This window comes from Eschrichtius robustus, chromosome 14 (assembly GCF_028021215.1).
Source record: "Eschrichtius robustus isolate mEscRob2 chromosome 14, mEscRob2.pri, whole genome shotgun sequence".
Taxonomy (NCBI): Eukaryota; Metazoa; Chordata; class Mammalia; order Artiodactyla; family Eschrichtiidae; genus Eschrichtius; species Eschrichtius robustus.
Window position 1 is genome coordinate 1,768,585 of NC_090837.1, and position 14,050 is coordinate 1,782,634.

Genomic DNA, 14,050 nt, shown 5'->3' on the forward strand with positions numbered 1-14,050 from the left:
GCCACGCTCAGCAGACAGGAAAGAGGCGGGCCAGCACGGATGCCGGGCTATTGGTGTGAAAACGCAGGGACTTTTCCATTCAACCGGGTCGGTGACCAAAGCCAGGGTACGAACTGGTCGCCGCTTTAAGAATGGGGATGTCTATTCCAGACGCTGAGGTTCAGCGAGGTCTGCGAACAGCTTGTTCTGAGGTCAGACAGGCGCCGCACCCGCGCGTGCCCGGAAGGAAGCTCGTCCTCACCTCCAGTGACAACAGCTGCGTCACAGAGCTGGGACGTGGGGCCCGAGTGGCCCATCAAAAGCCACAGACCCTGCTGCTCTCACCAAGATTCAGCGATTGTTCATGATTAAATGCTTTTCAGCCTTTGGTTGATTTCTGGAGTTCTGAAATGTTTGGGTTTTTTCCACGTATAATTCTTCCAGTAGCTTCTTTGTATACTAGGGGGAGAACATTTACTGAGGTCCTGTGTGTGCCATCCTGTAAGTCCTGCCTCTTTCACTTTGGGAATTTATATCTTGGGTTCCTCACCCACTGGCCAAAGCTGAAGCCTTGTCTGTAACCAGAGAAGACTGGAAACACTTGAATTGTTTCCAACAGGGAGCAGGTTTAGGGGCAGCTGTGGGCAGCCTACTCTGTGGACGCATCAGGGACCGAGGCAGCTCTCCCTGTGCTGATAAAGCCAGAGGTCCAGCACACACTGTGTGTGCGGAAAAGGCACAGAATGAGGTGAATATATATTTATATTCGCCTATATCTTCATAGCACCCCTAGGATACACAAGAAGTTAGCATCAGGGGTTGTCTGTTTGGAGGGCGGGTGGGAACCAGGGAGTTAAGAGAGAGACGTGGGCAGAGACTGCTCAGATATATACATTATTAAGCTTTGCTTTCAGATTTTTAACCATGTGTGTTAATGTTCAAAAATCAAATTACTTAATTAAATTATAAAAGGGAAATGACATCAATCCCTTTTCCTGTGAACGTCTCAGTTATGACCTTGGGCTCAGGAGGAAAAGAGGCTCCACTGTGAAGTGTCCCAGTAATTCAGGGAAGGGGATGGAGAAGCCACAGAGCCTGGGACCTGGGAAACGGATGCCAGGCAGCCTCTGGGGAGGAGCCTGAACACCCCACGTGACCCCAGAGGTCTCATCCCAACCATCTCTCCCTTCGCCGGCTGGAGGCTGACCCGGGATTCTGCCCTAGACCTCTCGGGTGTGATGCCAGGCGATTCAGACTGCTGTGCACAGGCTCTGTGATGTGGCCACTGAATGGATGATCAGATTATGGCAAATTGTTCCACAGACACAGAAATGCTCCAAGTGATTAAGTCGATTTCAGGTCTTTTGTTATTTCTTGGCCTCTGTACTGAAGACCCGGAAGGAAGCGTTTCAATAATGTTTAAGCTGCCCACGTGATTGGCAGTTACAATTCATCATCATGCCCATGTCTCCAAAGCTTTTGCTGGGGTTTATTTATTTCCCCTCTCCCTCTTTCAGCGGGGGGCCTGTCTGATTTCATTTGCCATGCACGCTTCCCCCCGCGTTCGTAAGACAATCACGTTGGCCACGGCAGCATGAGAGAAGGTGCAGGCTAACCTCCGAGCCTACATCAATGCGCAATTAAGTGGGAGACAGCAGCTGAGGGTGAAACAAATCTGGCGTTTCATGAAAATACAAAACAGAAGCGGGCCTGGCCCCCTCACTCCATTTCACTCGCCCTGGCTTGTGCCTGGCTGCAAACTGGGAAAGGCCCTGGGGTGAGGCGTTTGTAACGTGAATATGGGGTATATCATCAACTAAGTATCTCCGCATTAGAACAGCCAACAAGCTACTTATGACAGATGTCAAACCAATAATTCACAGGCTGCATTTCAGCAAAAAAAAAAAAAAAAAAAAAAAAAAAAAGGAGGGGAGGGGTGGAGGGAGGACATACACTCAAGACCATGGGGATCTCTGCTGGGGGGAGGGAACGGCTGGGCAGGGCTCTGGGGTTGGGACCACGCTGTTTCTTGACCGGGCTCAGGGCCACTCAGGTATTTGTGAAAAATCATTGGGACGTGTACCACGATTTCACAGTGAAAGGTTATACGTGCAGACACACATAAAGACACAGTAAACGCTTCATGTGTATCTATACCTGTTTCTATGTCCATATAGGTATTCATGGTTCTGCATCTTTACGTCTGTAACTGTCATTGTAATTGTACCCATGTCCATATCTGTTCTCAGGAATTGGTAACTGGATCTGTATCTATATGTATCTTTATTTATGTACCTGTATTTGCAGAATCACACAACTAGCTTGGCTTCTCCGCAGGTGAGAGGAGGATTTTAAAACTCTAGACTCTTACTCTTCCCTGACTTGGAGGCCTTTTTCCCAGGTGGCGCCAGCACGGAACAAGCCCCCTGGGGGGGCTCAGGCTAAGGTGGCCCCTGTGGCCCACGGCGTCCCTGCTTCTATAAGACCTGCCTGCCCCGTGGGCACTTTTGCACTCAGCGTCACTGGAGTCGCCCAGGGAATGACATCCGTGTCCCTTCATAATCGGGGAGAACAGTTTCTGAAGGGACAGTTGGTGGGTGCATATTTGGCAGTGGGGTGACAGGTGAGCTGTGAACCGGAAGGGGCTCGGTTCTGCCCTTTCCCCCCCAGCACTGGGCCCACCAGGCGCCACGGTGACAATCCCATCCCACAGGTGCCTGTCCCTCCGGGACCGACCTCACCGGGACACAGCGAAACCGCCCACCCCAACACGAACATGCACCTTTCCGAAGTGTTTTAGTTTAAAATGATGCATGTGACATGTGGGTGTTTTTAAATGGATGGGATGTGCAAGCAAGTACCCCCCGGACACAAACCCCTCTCTGGGGAACACCACCCCGGGTGCATCCATCCAGACATTTCTTTCCCACGGACGTGCTCACGTGAACATGCGCCCGAACAGAGCTTTGCACACGTTACACAATGGGGCCAGGCCCTACTTGTGATGCTGAAACCTGCTGTCTTCAGAGCGCCTCTGGGAACAACGGGGCACGACTCAGCCTGGCACAACCCAGGGTCCTCAGAGGAAATGAGACACACAGGACACTCCCGCCCCCGGCCAGCCTGAGGCCTGACAGTCGGAGAGGCTGGGTCTCAGGACCCCTCCGCCACATCCCCTGGCCTGGGGTCTGCATGCTTTTTCTCTCAAGGTCCAGGGAGCAAACATTTTTGGCTTTTCAGGCCTCCCAGTCTCTACTGTAACAGCTAAACTCAACGGCTGCAGCGTGACAGACGCCGCAGTTTGTAAATAAGTGCCCGGCACCTGCGCGGGATCTACCACGTGGGCCGTGGCCAGCTGACCCCGCACTTAACCGTTTTCAGCGGACACCCCCTCCCCGCAGCCCAGGGCTCTCGGACTTCCCACAGCCCACCTCGGACTGCAAGCCAGCTCCACACCGGAATCGCCGGGAGCTCTGAAAGGTCCAGTAAATCCAGAACCTCCCAGGTGGGGCTCAGGCAGGAACCGTTCCCAAGCTCCCCAGGGATTCCATTACTAACAAGTGTGAGAACTGCAGTCCTCGTAGGCGCGGGGCTGATGTCAAGGAGAGGGGCTGGGGCGGGGCGGAGGTAACGCCCCCTCTGCAGGGGACACCAGGGCTGTTGTCCCAGGTGATGGATGTTAACCCCTTGGGAGCAGGTGGGGTGGGGGGCAGGCAACGCCCCCTCTGCAGAGGCCCCCAGGGCTGTTGTCCCAGGTGATGGATGTTAACCCCTTGGGAGCAGGTGGGGTGGGGCGGAGGTAACGCCCCCTCTGGAAGGACAGCAGGGCTCCAGTGAGCCTGCTGCTGGACCCCTCGCTGTGGTGGGTGGTAGGGAAGGATCCAGGCGGGGCCGCCTCAGATCCCCCGCCATCACTGACCAAAGTCAGAGGAAACAGCCAGATCACCCGGGGAGTCTGGGAGGGGGCGATGCTGCCGGGCCCTGCAGACCTGGGGGGTTAAGTCAGCTCAGAGAGAGAACAGGGCAGAGGACTTACACACTCACTTACTCCCCTTCCACCCCTCCCACTGTCCGTGCTCTGACCAGGAGGGTTTAACTGTCTGGGGGAATGGAGTCTGGTCTCAGCCTGTGTCTCCATCTGGGGGACAAGGCGAGTGGTCCTCCCTGACCCCAGGAGCAGGAAGGGAGGGCACCCGCGGGGTCGCTCACGGGAGCCTCTGTCAGCCTGTGAAAGGCCGGGTGGTAAGGTGACTGCAGATGGTCCTCACGCAGCCCTGGGACAGGGGACAGCCTGGAGTGAAAGCTCAGGGACGTGTCACCACGACAAGGCACCACCTCCCGCAGCTGAAAGCACTTGATGGAGGGACCCAGGCCTGTACTCAGAGGTCGGAGTTAACGCCAAGGACGGACGCCCTGAGACCACAGTCCCGTCCCTCTCCCGACCTGGCAGCCCTTCCTGGAAGGAGATCTCCTTTACAGAACTGGTGTGCCATCGCCCTGGACTGGCAAAGACTGCAATCCCCCTTCCCTCGCAGAGGTGACACAGCAGTGTGATTCTAACCATCTGTGATGGACAAAGAAGGAAAACGTCCCAAGCACCACAAGGGAGCCAGCAACTGGAGAGACGGCTAGGGCTCACGGGAGACAGAAGGGCTGAGGGCAGAGGGACCGCGTCAGGGACCCTGCGGCCAGGGCTGGGCCTACGCTGTCGACGGGAGTGTGGCCTGAGGGGGACGGAGCAGACGTGCACCCACTGCCCTGCACGAGGGATCGGGGGGTGCACTCCCGGCCCCTGTGCACGAGGGATCGGGGGGTGCACTCCTGGCCCCGTGCACAAGGGATCGGGGGGTGCACTCCCGGCCCCCGGCTCCTCCCTCCCTCTGAGCCTGGTCCATTTCCATCCAGACCGGACCCCCGGGGACAGTGAGAGCAGGAGGGGAGTGGCACGGGAGGGGCACCCAGCTGACGCCCGCAAGGCCCCCGTCTCCCCGTCGCCCACCCCTCCCACCAGGGCCCTGCGCGGACCCTACAGAGAGCCCGGTGGGCCCACGAGCCCTGCAGAGGGGGGAGCACAGCCCCGCCTCTCCTCTGGCACCGAGGCCCGGGGGCCGGGGCCACGGGGGACCCAGGGGGCTCGCAGAGCCAGCATGTCAGGAAGGGAACGCCCCCGTCTCCTGCTTGTCCCCGCGGACGCCCCTGAGCACACGTCACCTGGCAGGAGACCGGCGTGGAGGGGAGCAGAGTCAACGCAGCGCGAACGGGGGGAGCGTGTGTGGGGCTGGCACCACCACCCTCCCTCATGTCCCGAACAGACGATGACACCACAATGATGCCCCCCACGCTGCCCGTCTGGAAACCCTTTACCAAGAAGACGCTGCTGCACCTCCGTGTGGCCTGAGATGTCTGAGTGGAATTTTAATTAAGGCGGAAGAAGCCACATCTTTAGGCGTCTTCCCTTGGATACGTTTCTAATTAACCACCAGGGCCCACGGCCTCAGTCAGTGCCACCGAATTTGGAACAAAGTCAAAAGAAGCTTTCGAATCAGCCGTTGGGGAAGGGAGCAGGGGGGTGAGTGAAAGGAGGGCTGGCTTCACAATATTTAGGAAAGATCCACATGGAGGGGAGGCAGGAGCGCTGGGCTTCAGTGCCATCCACAGACCCTCTCCAAATAAGTCCATCCTCCGGCAGCCATCCTTGGTGACACAGGACATTGGATCTGTCCTTAGGATGGGAGGACAGTTCATGTGCCACCACAGCCGGGACACCCGATGGGGGAGGCGACGGATGAGGACACCAAAGTCTCAAGTGTCTCTGGCTGGAGTCCCTTCCGTCACCTCCAGTACCGGGCCCACCTGGGGGCCCGACACCCTTCAAAGGCAGCACCCTTAGAGGCAGTGAGCATGGCCTGGCTCCCACCCTGGGGGTGCGTGGACAGCATGTTCTGGGGCCCCAGCCAAGGGTGTGGAGAGTGTGCTTTGTGGATTTGCACAAGGTGGGCAGGAGGGATGGGGGTGTCCTGCTGTCAGCCCCCAACACCTGTGGGGAGAGAGGCCCAGACTGGGACAGCATGGCGATGCCTCACCTCTGACCAGACCCCAGCCAGGCTCAGCACCCAGGTACTGGCACCCCCCTCTCCCAGGCCCTTTCCCTAGGGCTTCTTGGGGATCCCCACCTCTAGCCCCGAGAGTTCAGGTGGATAAAATAATAAACCCTGCCCCTGGGTAGTCATGTGATTCGGGCCTGAACAATCATCTGCCTCCACCCCAGCCTCAGTGATTGGCTCTGGAAACCTGACCCATGGGAGCCAATCAGAATCTGCCCTGGGACTTCTGCTGGGACTGCTGGGAACAGTGCCTCTCTCCTTACCCTGAACTGCAGAGCTGGAGGATGTGTCAGGGTACCAGCTCCATCATGTCCCCCCCAGGAAAGCCTGCCTGAGATGGAGCCAGCAAGGAGGCAATGGGACCATGGGCTGAGTAGGAGATATCTGTGGACATCACTGAGTACCTGGAACCAGCCATGACTGATTTCCCTGTTTCCCAGGACTGAGCCTTTTCTACTCAAGGGCACTCAAGCTGGTTTACTAGCACCTGGGGAGAAGGGGGAGGGGAGAGAACAAAAGGAAGAGGGAGAGTAGAAGGATGGGGGGGAGGAGAGGAAGGGGACACCTAAACTAATACAGCTACCATCACGGGCCAGGATTTTATCATTCTACTTATTCCCTGCACCTTAATTTGCCCCTTTGTAATAATAGAAATTACCATCTCTCCAAGCAGCTAATTTAGGGGCAAGTAAGAGAGAAATTTAATGTAAAAACACATTCAGATCTTAAAAAAAAAAAAAAAGATGCTCTATAAATTTGAGCTTTATTATTAACGTTAAATAACTTCATGGGAAACCAAGTATAAGGACCCAGGGTTAGAGCTGTGACCCAGGCCTGGCCAATCAAGGCGTTCCAGTCCTTTGGCCAATCAGAGCATTTCATTCTTCTGGCCACAGTGAGGGCTGGCCAATCAGAACATTCTACTTCCACTGCCTTCAGTGAAGGCTAGCCAATCAGAACATTCCGTTCCTCTGGCCAATCAGAGCATGCTGCTCCTCTGGCCTCAGCGAGGGGCCCATGGTGGGCAGAGTTCCACGCCAGGCCCACCAGAAATGATGAAAATCGATCCCAGGATTTTGTGGGACATGTCGGTAGAACAATAGCAAGAACAACAAAGGAGGGTTTTTTTCCCATGGCAGTTATTATAATTTTGTGTGGTCCTAGAGTTTCTTACCAGCATCTGGGGCAACCTAGCTAAGAATGGAGCCAACTTATAGGAAAACAGAGCTGAGAGGTGGGGAGCCAGAACCACGTGGAGACGGCCTCGTCTGAACCCCAGACGCACAGCCACGGCAAACGTTCCTGACTGTGAGCTTAGAAATCCCCATTTCTGTCACCCTTTCTGAATAGGTCCCTCATTATCACAGGAATCCTGTTTTGTGTGGTTCCCAGGAGGCTCGGACGAAAACTCCCTAACATAGCCTTGGATCCTGCATCTCCTTGACCACGGAGATGTGCACGTGAGGAAATCATGGAAGAGCATCGGGAAAGAAAAGAACCAGTTGGGTCTGCACTGCCCCTCCTGGACACACACCCACACCTGCTGCTTCAGCATGAAAAGCACCGAGGGCCTCAAACAGATCTGCATTAAACCTGAAAACCTGCCCAACCTTCCTGAGTATCATTCGGGGAAAGGAGGCTCTGGGTCACACCCCCACGAGGGGCTGTAACAGGACCTATGCTGCCCCAGCTTAGGACGTGCTCTCAGGGGGCCCAGCTGCACCTCCACAAAGCCCGGGGCTTCCTCCACTCCGGCCCCTCCCCAGCCCAGCTCCGCGCCCGCACGGCAGAGGACGTACCACGATGATGAACAGGGCAGGAGCTACGAAGGCCCAGATGGCACCATTCCCGAGCGACAGCCAGCAACTGTGGAAGGGGGCAGAAGGTTACTTCAGTGCACCATCCCACGTCCCAGGGGCCCTGCGTCCGGGACAGTACAGGGACACCGTGGGGCACAGTCACAAGGACATTGTTAATCCCTACAAACGTGTCTGTATCCTGTCCATGACCTCACGCCTCCCGCTCTTGGGAAGAATGTTCCAGGTCTGTAGACTGGCTCGGGGAAAAGAAGGCTTTTACAGGTCACCTGGTTAGTGGAAAAACTCGCAATCTCTGAAGAGTCTAGCCAAAATCCAAAGGAGGTCTTAATTTTATACGAGAAATAAATAAATAGGCTTTTGCCAGGGGCCGGCTTCCTTCCAGAGCATTTCAAATACTGACTTAACTAATGTCTTCTGCAGGGGTTCAAGGAGTGAGGAGGCATCACGTGACAGCACGGACCATCTTCGTCTTCTCATCAGCTGTCGGTCAGTTCCACCTCCCGGCAGCGCCATCCCCCAACCCCGCTCCACAACCGAGAAGAAAGGTCCCAGTGGATCCCAGCCACGGCTCTGATTTCCAGAGAAGCCTCATCGGGGAAGTAGGGTCCAGTCTGAGGATATGAAATTGCTCCTGGCTTACGAGACATGATTCCAGGAACTCAGGCAGGACCACCGTTTTCCTCTCCAGAGCATCAGAGCCGCCAAGAGCCCGGCGTCCCTGAGACACGTCACCTGCCTGGATCCGGGGGCAGCCCCGGGGGCCTGGCACACCCGCCAGGATCTGGTGAGGTGCACAGCGCATCCTCACGGACGCAGGACGCGGACGTCCCTGCGGGGCCGCCTGGTCACTCACTCACCCCTGCTCACCCAGCGCAGCCCCCTGACGGCACAGCGTTGCCCCCATAACCCCACGCGCCCCTGAGGCAGGCGCTGTGATGACCCCACCCTGCAGAGGAGGAGGCTGAGGCCCAGGGACGTTAGGGGACCCAAGTCCACGCCTGCGCCCTGCCTTTCTGCCCGCGTCCTCCCCCGAGACCTCCTGGACCAGGAGACACGAAATGCCCCAGACAGGTGACAGCGCCTGTAAGAGGCTCGTTCCCGTCTGGAACCCAGAGCCTGGAGAAAAGAACCTCCCGTCCGAGGACGCGGCACTTAACATGGAAACACACGTCGAGTCTGGTGGTCCCTCTGCAAAGGGGCAGCTCCAACCCAGGCTCCCTGGGAGGGTGAGGGTTCTGCAAGAGGAAGCTTGTGCTTTCCACCATTTTCGTGCAGAATGTTAAGTGGATGAGAATCTTCAGGTCCCCTGTCCTCCCCAGACACTCAGTGAGCTTCCGGACCTTTGCTGGGGCTGCCTCGCTCTCGGGCACACGAGTGGGTGAGAGGCTTACATCAGAAACAGACCCTGGAGCTGAGACGCACCGTGGGCGGCCCAGCATCTGCACGCTCCCAGATGGAAAGACACGGAACAAATGCCAATGAGACGTGTCTGAGAAGAAGTTTCTTCTTTTAATTAGCGCCTTGACTTTGGATACCACGCAGGCTTGCAAGGAATGGGCCAGAACAATGGTTGTTTAATCATTCTTATTTCAATATGGACTCAGATAGCGCTTTCTTTAAGTGCTTCATCTTCAGGAAATTGTCGCCCTAAAGTAGAAAAAGCCAGATTCCTCCCACTTTAGCAGCTCAGCTGAGAAATTATCTCAGGCTGAAGCTGGAAGAGTGTTTAACTCCCTCTCTCTCCTCTTAAAGTCTCTCCATGGCATTGTCACTCAGTGGTTCTTCAGCTTGGCTGAGGAGAGGGGCAGCTCCCTAAAGACAGGTGAGCTAAAGCCCTTTTCTCTTTGGGAGGAAAGGAATTCAAATTTCTGGGAGGTGAACACCTGACCTGGTCGCACTGTCCCAACCCAGCCTCTTCCTGATCCAACTAGGGACCCACCAGCTGCAGTTTCAAAATGGTGCACGAGGTCCGGCACATACACTGTCCCCTCTGCTGCTGCCCCAGCGATGAGAACGCCCCCTGCGGGTGCACATCAGACCACACTTATTCACACAGTCACCTATTCACTCGGCTGTAATTTAACGGGACTTCTTACGTACTAGGCACTTGCTGACCACCCCAAGAAAGGGTCAGCACAAAACGGGGCTCCACAGGCGACCAGACTTTGCGTCCAGGACAACCACATGGATGAAGAGCTCCCATCAGAAACCTGTCCCGGCCACTCAGTGCAGGAGGCACTCTGACCCCCTCGATGCTAGTTCCAAGGTGGGAGGAAGCCCAGAGCACCGCCGGGGGTGTTTCTCACTCTATCAGGCCTTTTTTACTGCCAGGGCTGGAGGATACCAGCCTTGGACAGACGCCCCCCCCCCCCCGAGAAGAACACAGCAAGACAACAAGCCACGGGGACCCTCACCGTGCCCCTCCCCACGGGAGTCCTGCCCACACAGGGATCACCCCTTCACTTACTTCTTACTTGTTCCGTAACTGTCCATGGCAAAGACTATTGAAATGATACAGATCAGAAGAGGAGAACCTGCAGAAAATGAGAGCAGAATATTTTATTAGCTTGCTCCAGTCTCCTCTGACTCGTTCATTCATTTATTCATTTTATACCTGATGTGTACAAAGAAATGTGTGCTAAGTGTTGAGGACACAGAACAGCCCCTAGGCTCCAAGAATTTAGAGTCTAAACAAAGAGATAACTAACACACACACACACACACACACACACACACACACATGCATTTTAGGGCAGATCCGTTATGAATCTGATTCTGTATCTGAAAACAACACCCTTCCGGCTGCTGGGGAAGCAGCATGCCCAGGGCCTCTGTCTGACTGGCGCCCTGAGCACAGCACCTGCCTCTGCTCCCCTGCAGGGAAGGGAGGGGGAAGAAGAGACAGCAAAGGGTCCCCTTCCACCCACTGACCCTCCCCTCCTGAGGGTGGTCAGGAGGAAGGGCTCCTGACCAGGACCCTGCACTTTGCAGATTGCTGGGATAAAAGGGGGCAGGGGAAGATACATTAGGACAGGCGGCTCCTTGTGCCCCTCTGGCCAAGCCTGCCCCGCCCATGGGAGATCTGCTCCAGGACCCAGAGGGAAGCCTGCTCCCGGCTCCAGGCCTGGGCGCCTCAAGGCCTCAGCCCTCCTGCGACCTCTGGTGGCTTGGTCAGCTCCACACCGGCCCTTCTGAGGAGCAGTGTTAAATGATTCTCCTTGAAAAGGAGTCTTTGGAGAGTGGTCCTGTCTCTGAAACACTTTGTCTGGATGTCAAAATAGTCTGACTACATCACAGCACATCTGGACAAGACAGTCACCGGGCCCTCAAAGGAGACCAGCAAGCAGCCTCTGGGGAGAGGTGGACAGGCCAGGGGCCAGGAGGGGACGCACCTCTCACTGCTGACCCGCTGTCGCACTCGGGTTTTCTACCCGCGTGCATGACCTCATAGAAGCCAGAGCCTTTTTCTTGGTGTTGGAGCCTCTGGCTGCGGCCCTCCTGCCCTGATGGACCCAGAGTCACAGGAGACAAGCGGGACGCCAAGGATCCAGCCCGCATCCTGCCACCCACTCACTTAGGGCCTCGGTTTCCTCAGGCGCTGCAGGGAACCCCGCTGCCTGGCTCTCTTGGGAGGATCACATGGGCCCTGAGATGGTGAGGGGCCCTGGGGGCATCAAGCACCAAGATTCTCCCCCACCCCATCTTCCCGAGGAAGCTCAAGCCTTGGGGTGCGGGAGGAGTGGGCACTGCAGGAGATCTGGGTCCATAGGACAGCCCAGCAGGTGCACGCAGGACCCTGCAGCGTCCCCAGGGCCCCGTCCGGGGGTGTTCTGGAAGGTGCAGTAAGAACCCGAGGTGCCTGGGAGGACGGATTTTCAAACTCAGGGGTTGAGGTTGACTTCACTTTGAGTCAACACCACATTTCCCTCCCCCGATCGTGGCCACGGCAGGGGCCCAAGTCAGGGGCTGGCATCTCTTTGCCGCCCAAAGTTAAACGGAGGAGTTGAAGATTCTTTTTCTGCCTTCACAACTGACACGTTTCTCCTATGATCCCCAAAGCAACACTGACGCTCAGAAGACAGGCCACAGGGCAGTGACCGGAAGGGTCTGAGAAGAAGGTGGGCCCTACCCTCTGCTTTCTCTGAAACACGCTGCAGGAGCCACAGGCACTGGGTGAGGGTGCTGTTAACAAGGATAAGTTCACAGGTGGCGGGAAAAGGAGCGTGGGAACAGGATGGAGAAGTCAGCGAGTGGGAAAAGCCTGGGCTTCGGAGCCACACGACACCGGGCTCTAGTCCCAGGGCCCATGGACCAGCTGTGCAGCCTCAGGGACCCGGCTGAACCTCTCTGGGCTGCCACGTTCTCACTCTGGAAATGGAGAGGACAGCACATGCCATCAGGCTGTGGTGAGGATCACACGTGCTGCGGCCATGGATGTGATTAAGGATGTGCTGATGTATGAAGCCCATCTCTGCATGATAATCTCCACTCTTATGAACCAACTCCGATGCCTTTTCCACTGCTGCTAGCATCTGAAATTCACACCCCCATAACCCATGCAGACACGCGACCTGCTTCCGCAGTTTGGGGTTCCTCTGGTCCTGTCCTATGGACGTTGACTTTGTGGAGCTCAAGAAGTGCTCTCTTTGGAATGTGGTGACCTTTCAGAGGGACCACACTGGTGCTTCCCTGGCTGCTGGCCCCTAAGATCCAGGGAAGGAGGGAGGGGTGATGTGAGAAGCAACCATAAGGAGCATTGCTATGAAATGTTAACCCAGACCCGCAGAGCAAAGCCCCGAGAGGATGGATGATAAGAAACCCAATACAGGGGTGGGGTGTCTCGACAGAGGAGGGGCAGAGAGATGACAACGCTGGGAGACAAGTGGCCCGCCCTCCGGTAGAAGTCACTGTGCCACACTCTGGATGCCTCGTTCTGGGCACATGGAGGCTTGCACTTCTGCACCCTGGGGCTGTTGAGCTGTCGGCTCCTTCTGGGCAGTGAGTTGTGAACAGAATTGACCCATGCCTCTTTCGGCTAAGTATCTGATTTCCCGGGTGACATCCCCCCGGCTCGTCTTCTCTCTCACAGCATCCAGCAGTGGCTCCAGGCAGCACCTTCTCCATCACCCCGGGCCCCTGAGGGACTGCCCCGAGCAGAGCCCCTCCCACTGCCACCGGCCGCTGACGACACGCAGTGTAAGCAGGAGATAAATGCGACTGTTGTCAACCCATGTGAGTTGGAGGCTGCTTGTTATGGCAGCATAACCTAGCCTGCCCTGACTGATGCACGTCCCAGGGTCTTGGCACTGTGTCACCTCCCTGGGACACCAGCGCAACTTCAGAGAAAGGCGGGGTCCAGAATGAACTCTGATGACGTTTTCACCCTCTGATGAGTGCGCACTCACAAAAGAAGTGAAGTCGTAACAGAGGAAAATAAAGCAAGTTGCATTTCTTTCGCTACTGAGTTTATGATTATTTCTTTCACTTCTGACTTTGTGGTCAGAGATTCACATCTGCTGTTTGTGGTCAGAGATTCATGTCTGCTGCACCAACGTGTAAAGGCTCAACTGTTTTATCACTCACCTGATCTCCCAGTTCCCACATGGACTCCTTGAGGACAAAGATTACATTACACTCACCTTTCAAGTTCAAGCACAGGACCTGACATGCAGCTAAACTTCAGGTATGTTGTTAATTTGACACCTCCAATCCCAACTCGGTCAAAAACACAGTCCTTGAGTTTCAAAAAATGATACCATTTGAAGGTCAGGGTAAGAGCACGGTGAAAATCTCCAGGGAAGTGGCCTCTCTCTGGGGGACCCTCCCTGCAGGGTGACCCCCCTGGGCCCTGGGTCAGCCTCCAGCTCCCTCTTAATTCATAACTTCAGGTAGAGAGAGGCCAGCTGCCTGCAGACTGTCTGTACTTAGGCCCAGAGCCAAGTCGAACCCCATCAGAAGGAAGGACGCAATTCAGAGCCCTGAGGAAATCAGTTAAGGGGACGCTGATGTGGAGACAGAGCCCTGCTGGAACCCAGCCCAGCGCTCCATTTGCAGGGAGCGTCTGACAGAGGCTGTACACTCAGACACCCGCAGGGAAGACGCTGGCATCAGAAACCGTACAGTCGCAGCCAATGCTGTCAAGTAGGA

General features: G+C 56.0%; 1 protein-coding gene across 2 annotated transcripts in view; it reads right to left on the reverse strand.

The window, feature by feature from the left end:
• Positions 1-14,050, reverse strand: part of ADGRD1 (adhesion G protein-coupled receptor D1) — a 144,872-nt gene that overhangs the window by 9,586 nt on the left and 121,236 nt on the right. For both annotated transcript variants that reach the window (XM_068563324.1, XM_068563323.1), the window contains 2 exons: positions 10,371-10,437; positions 7,883-7,949 (listed from right to left, as the gene is read on the reverse strand). In XM_068563324.1, coding sequence (XP_068419425.1) covers positions 7,883-7,949; positions 10,371-10,437 — 134 coding nt within the window. The remainder of the gene's footprint in view (positions 1-7,882; positions 7,950-10,370; positions 10,438-14,050) is intronic.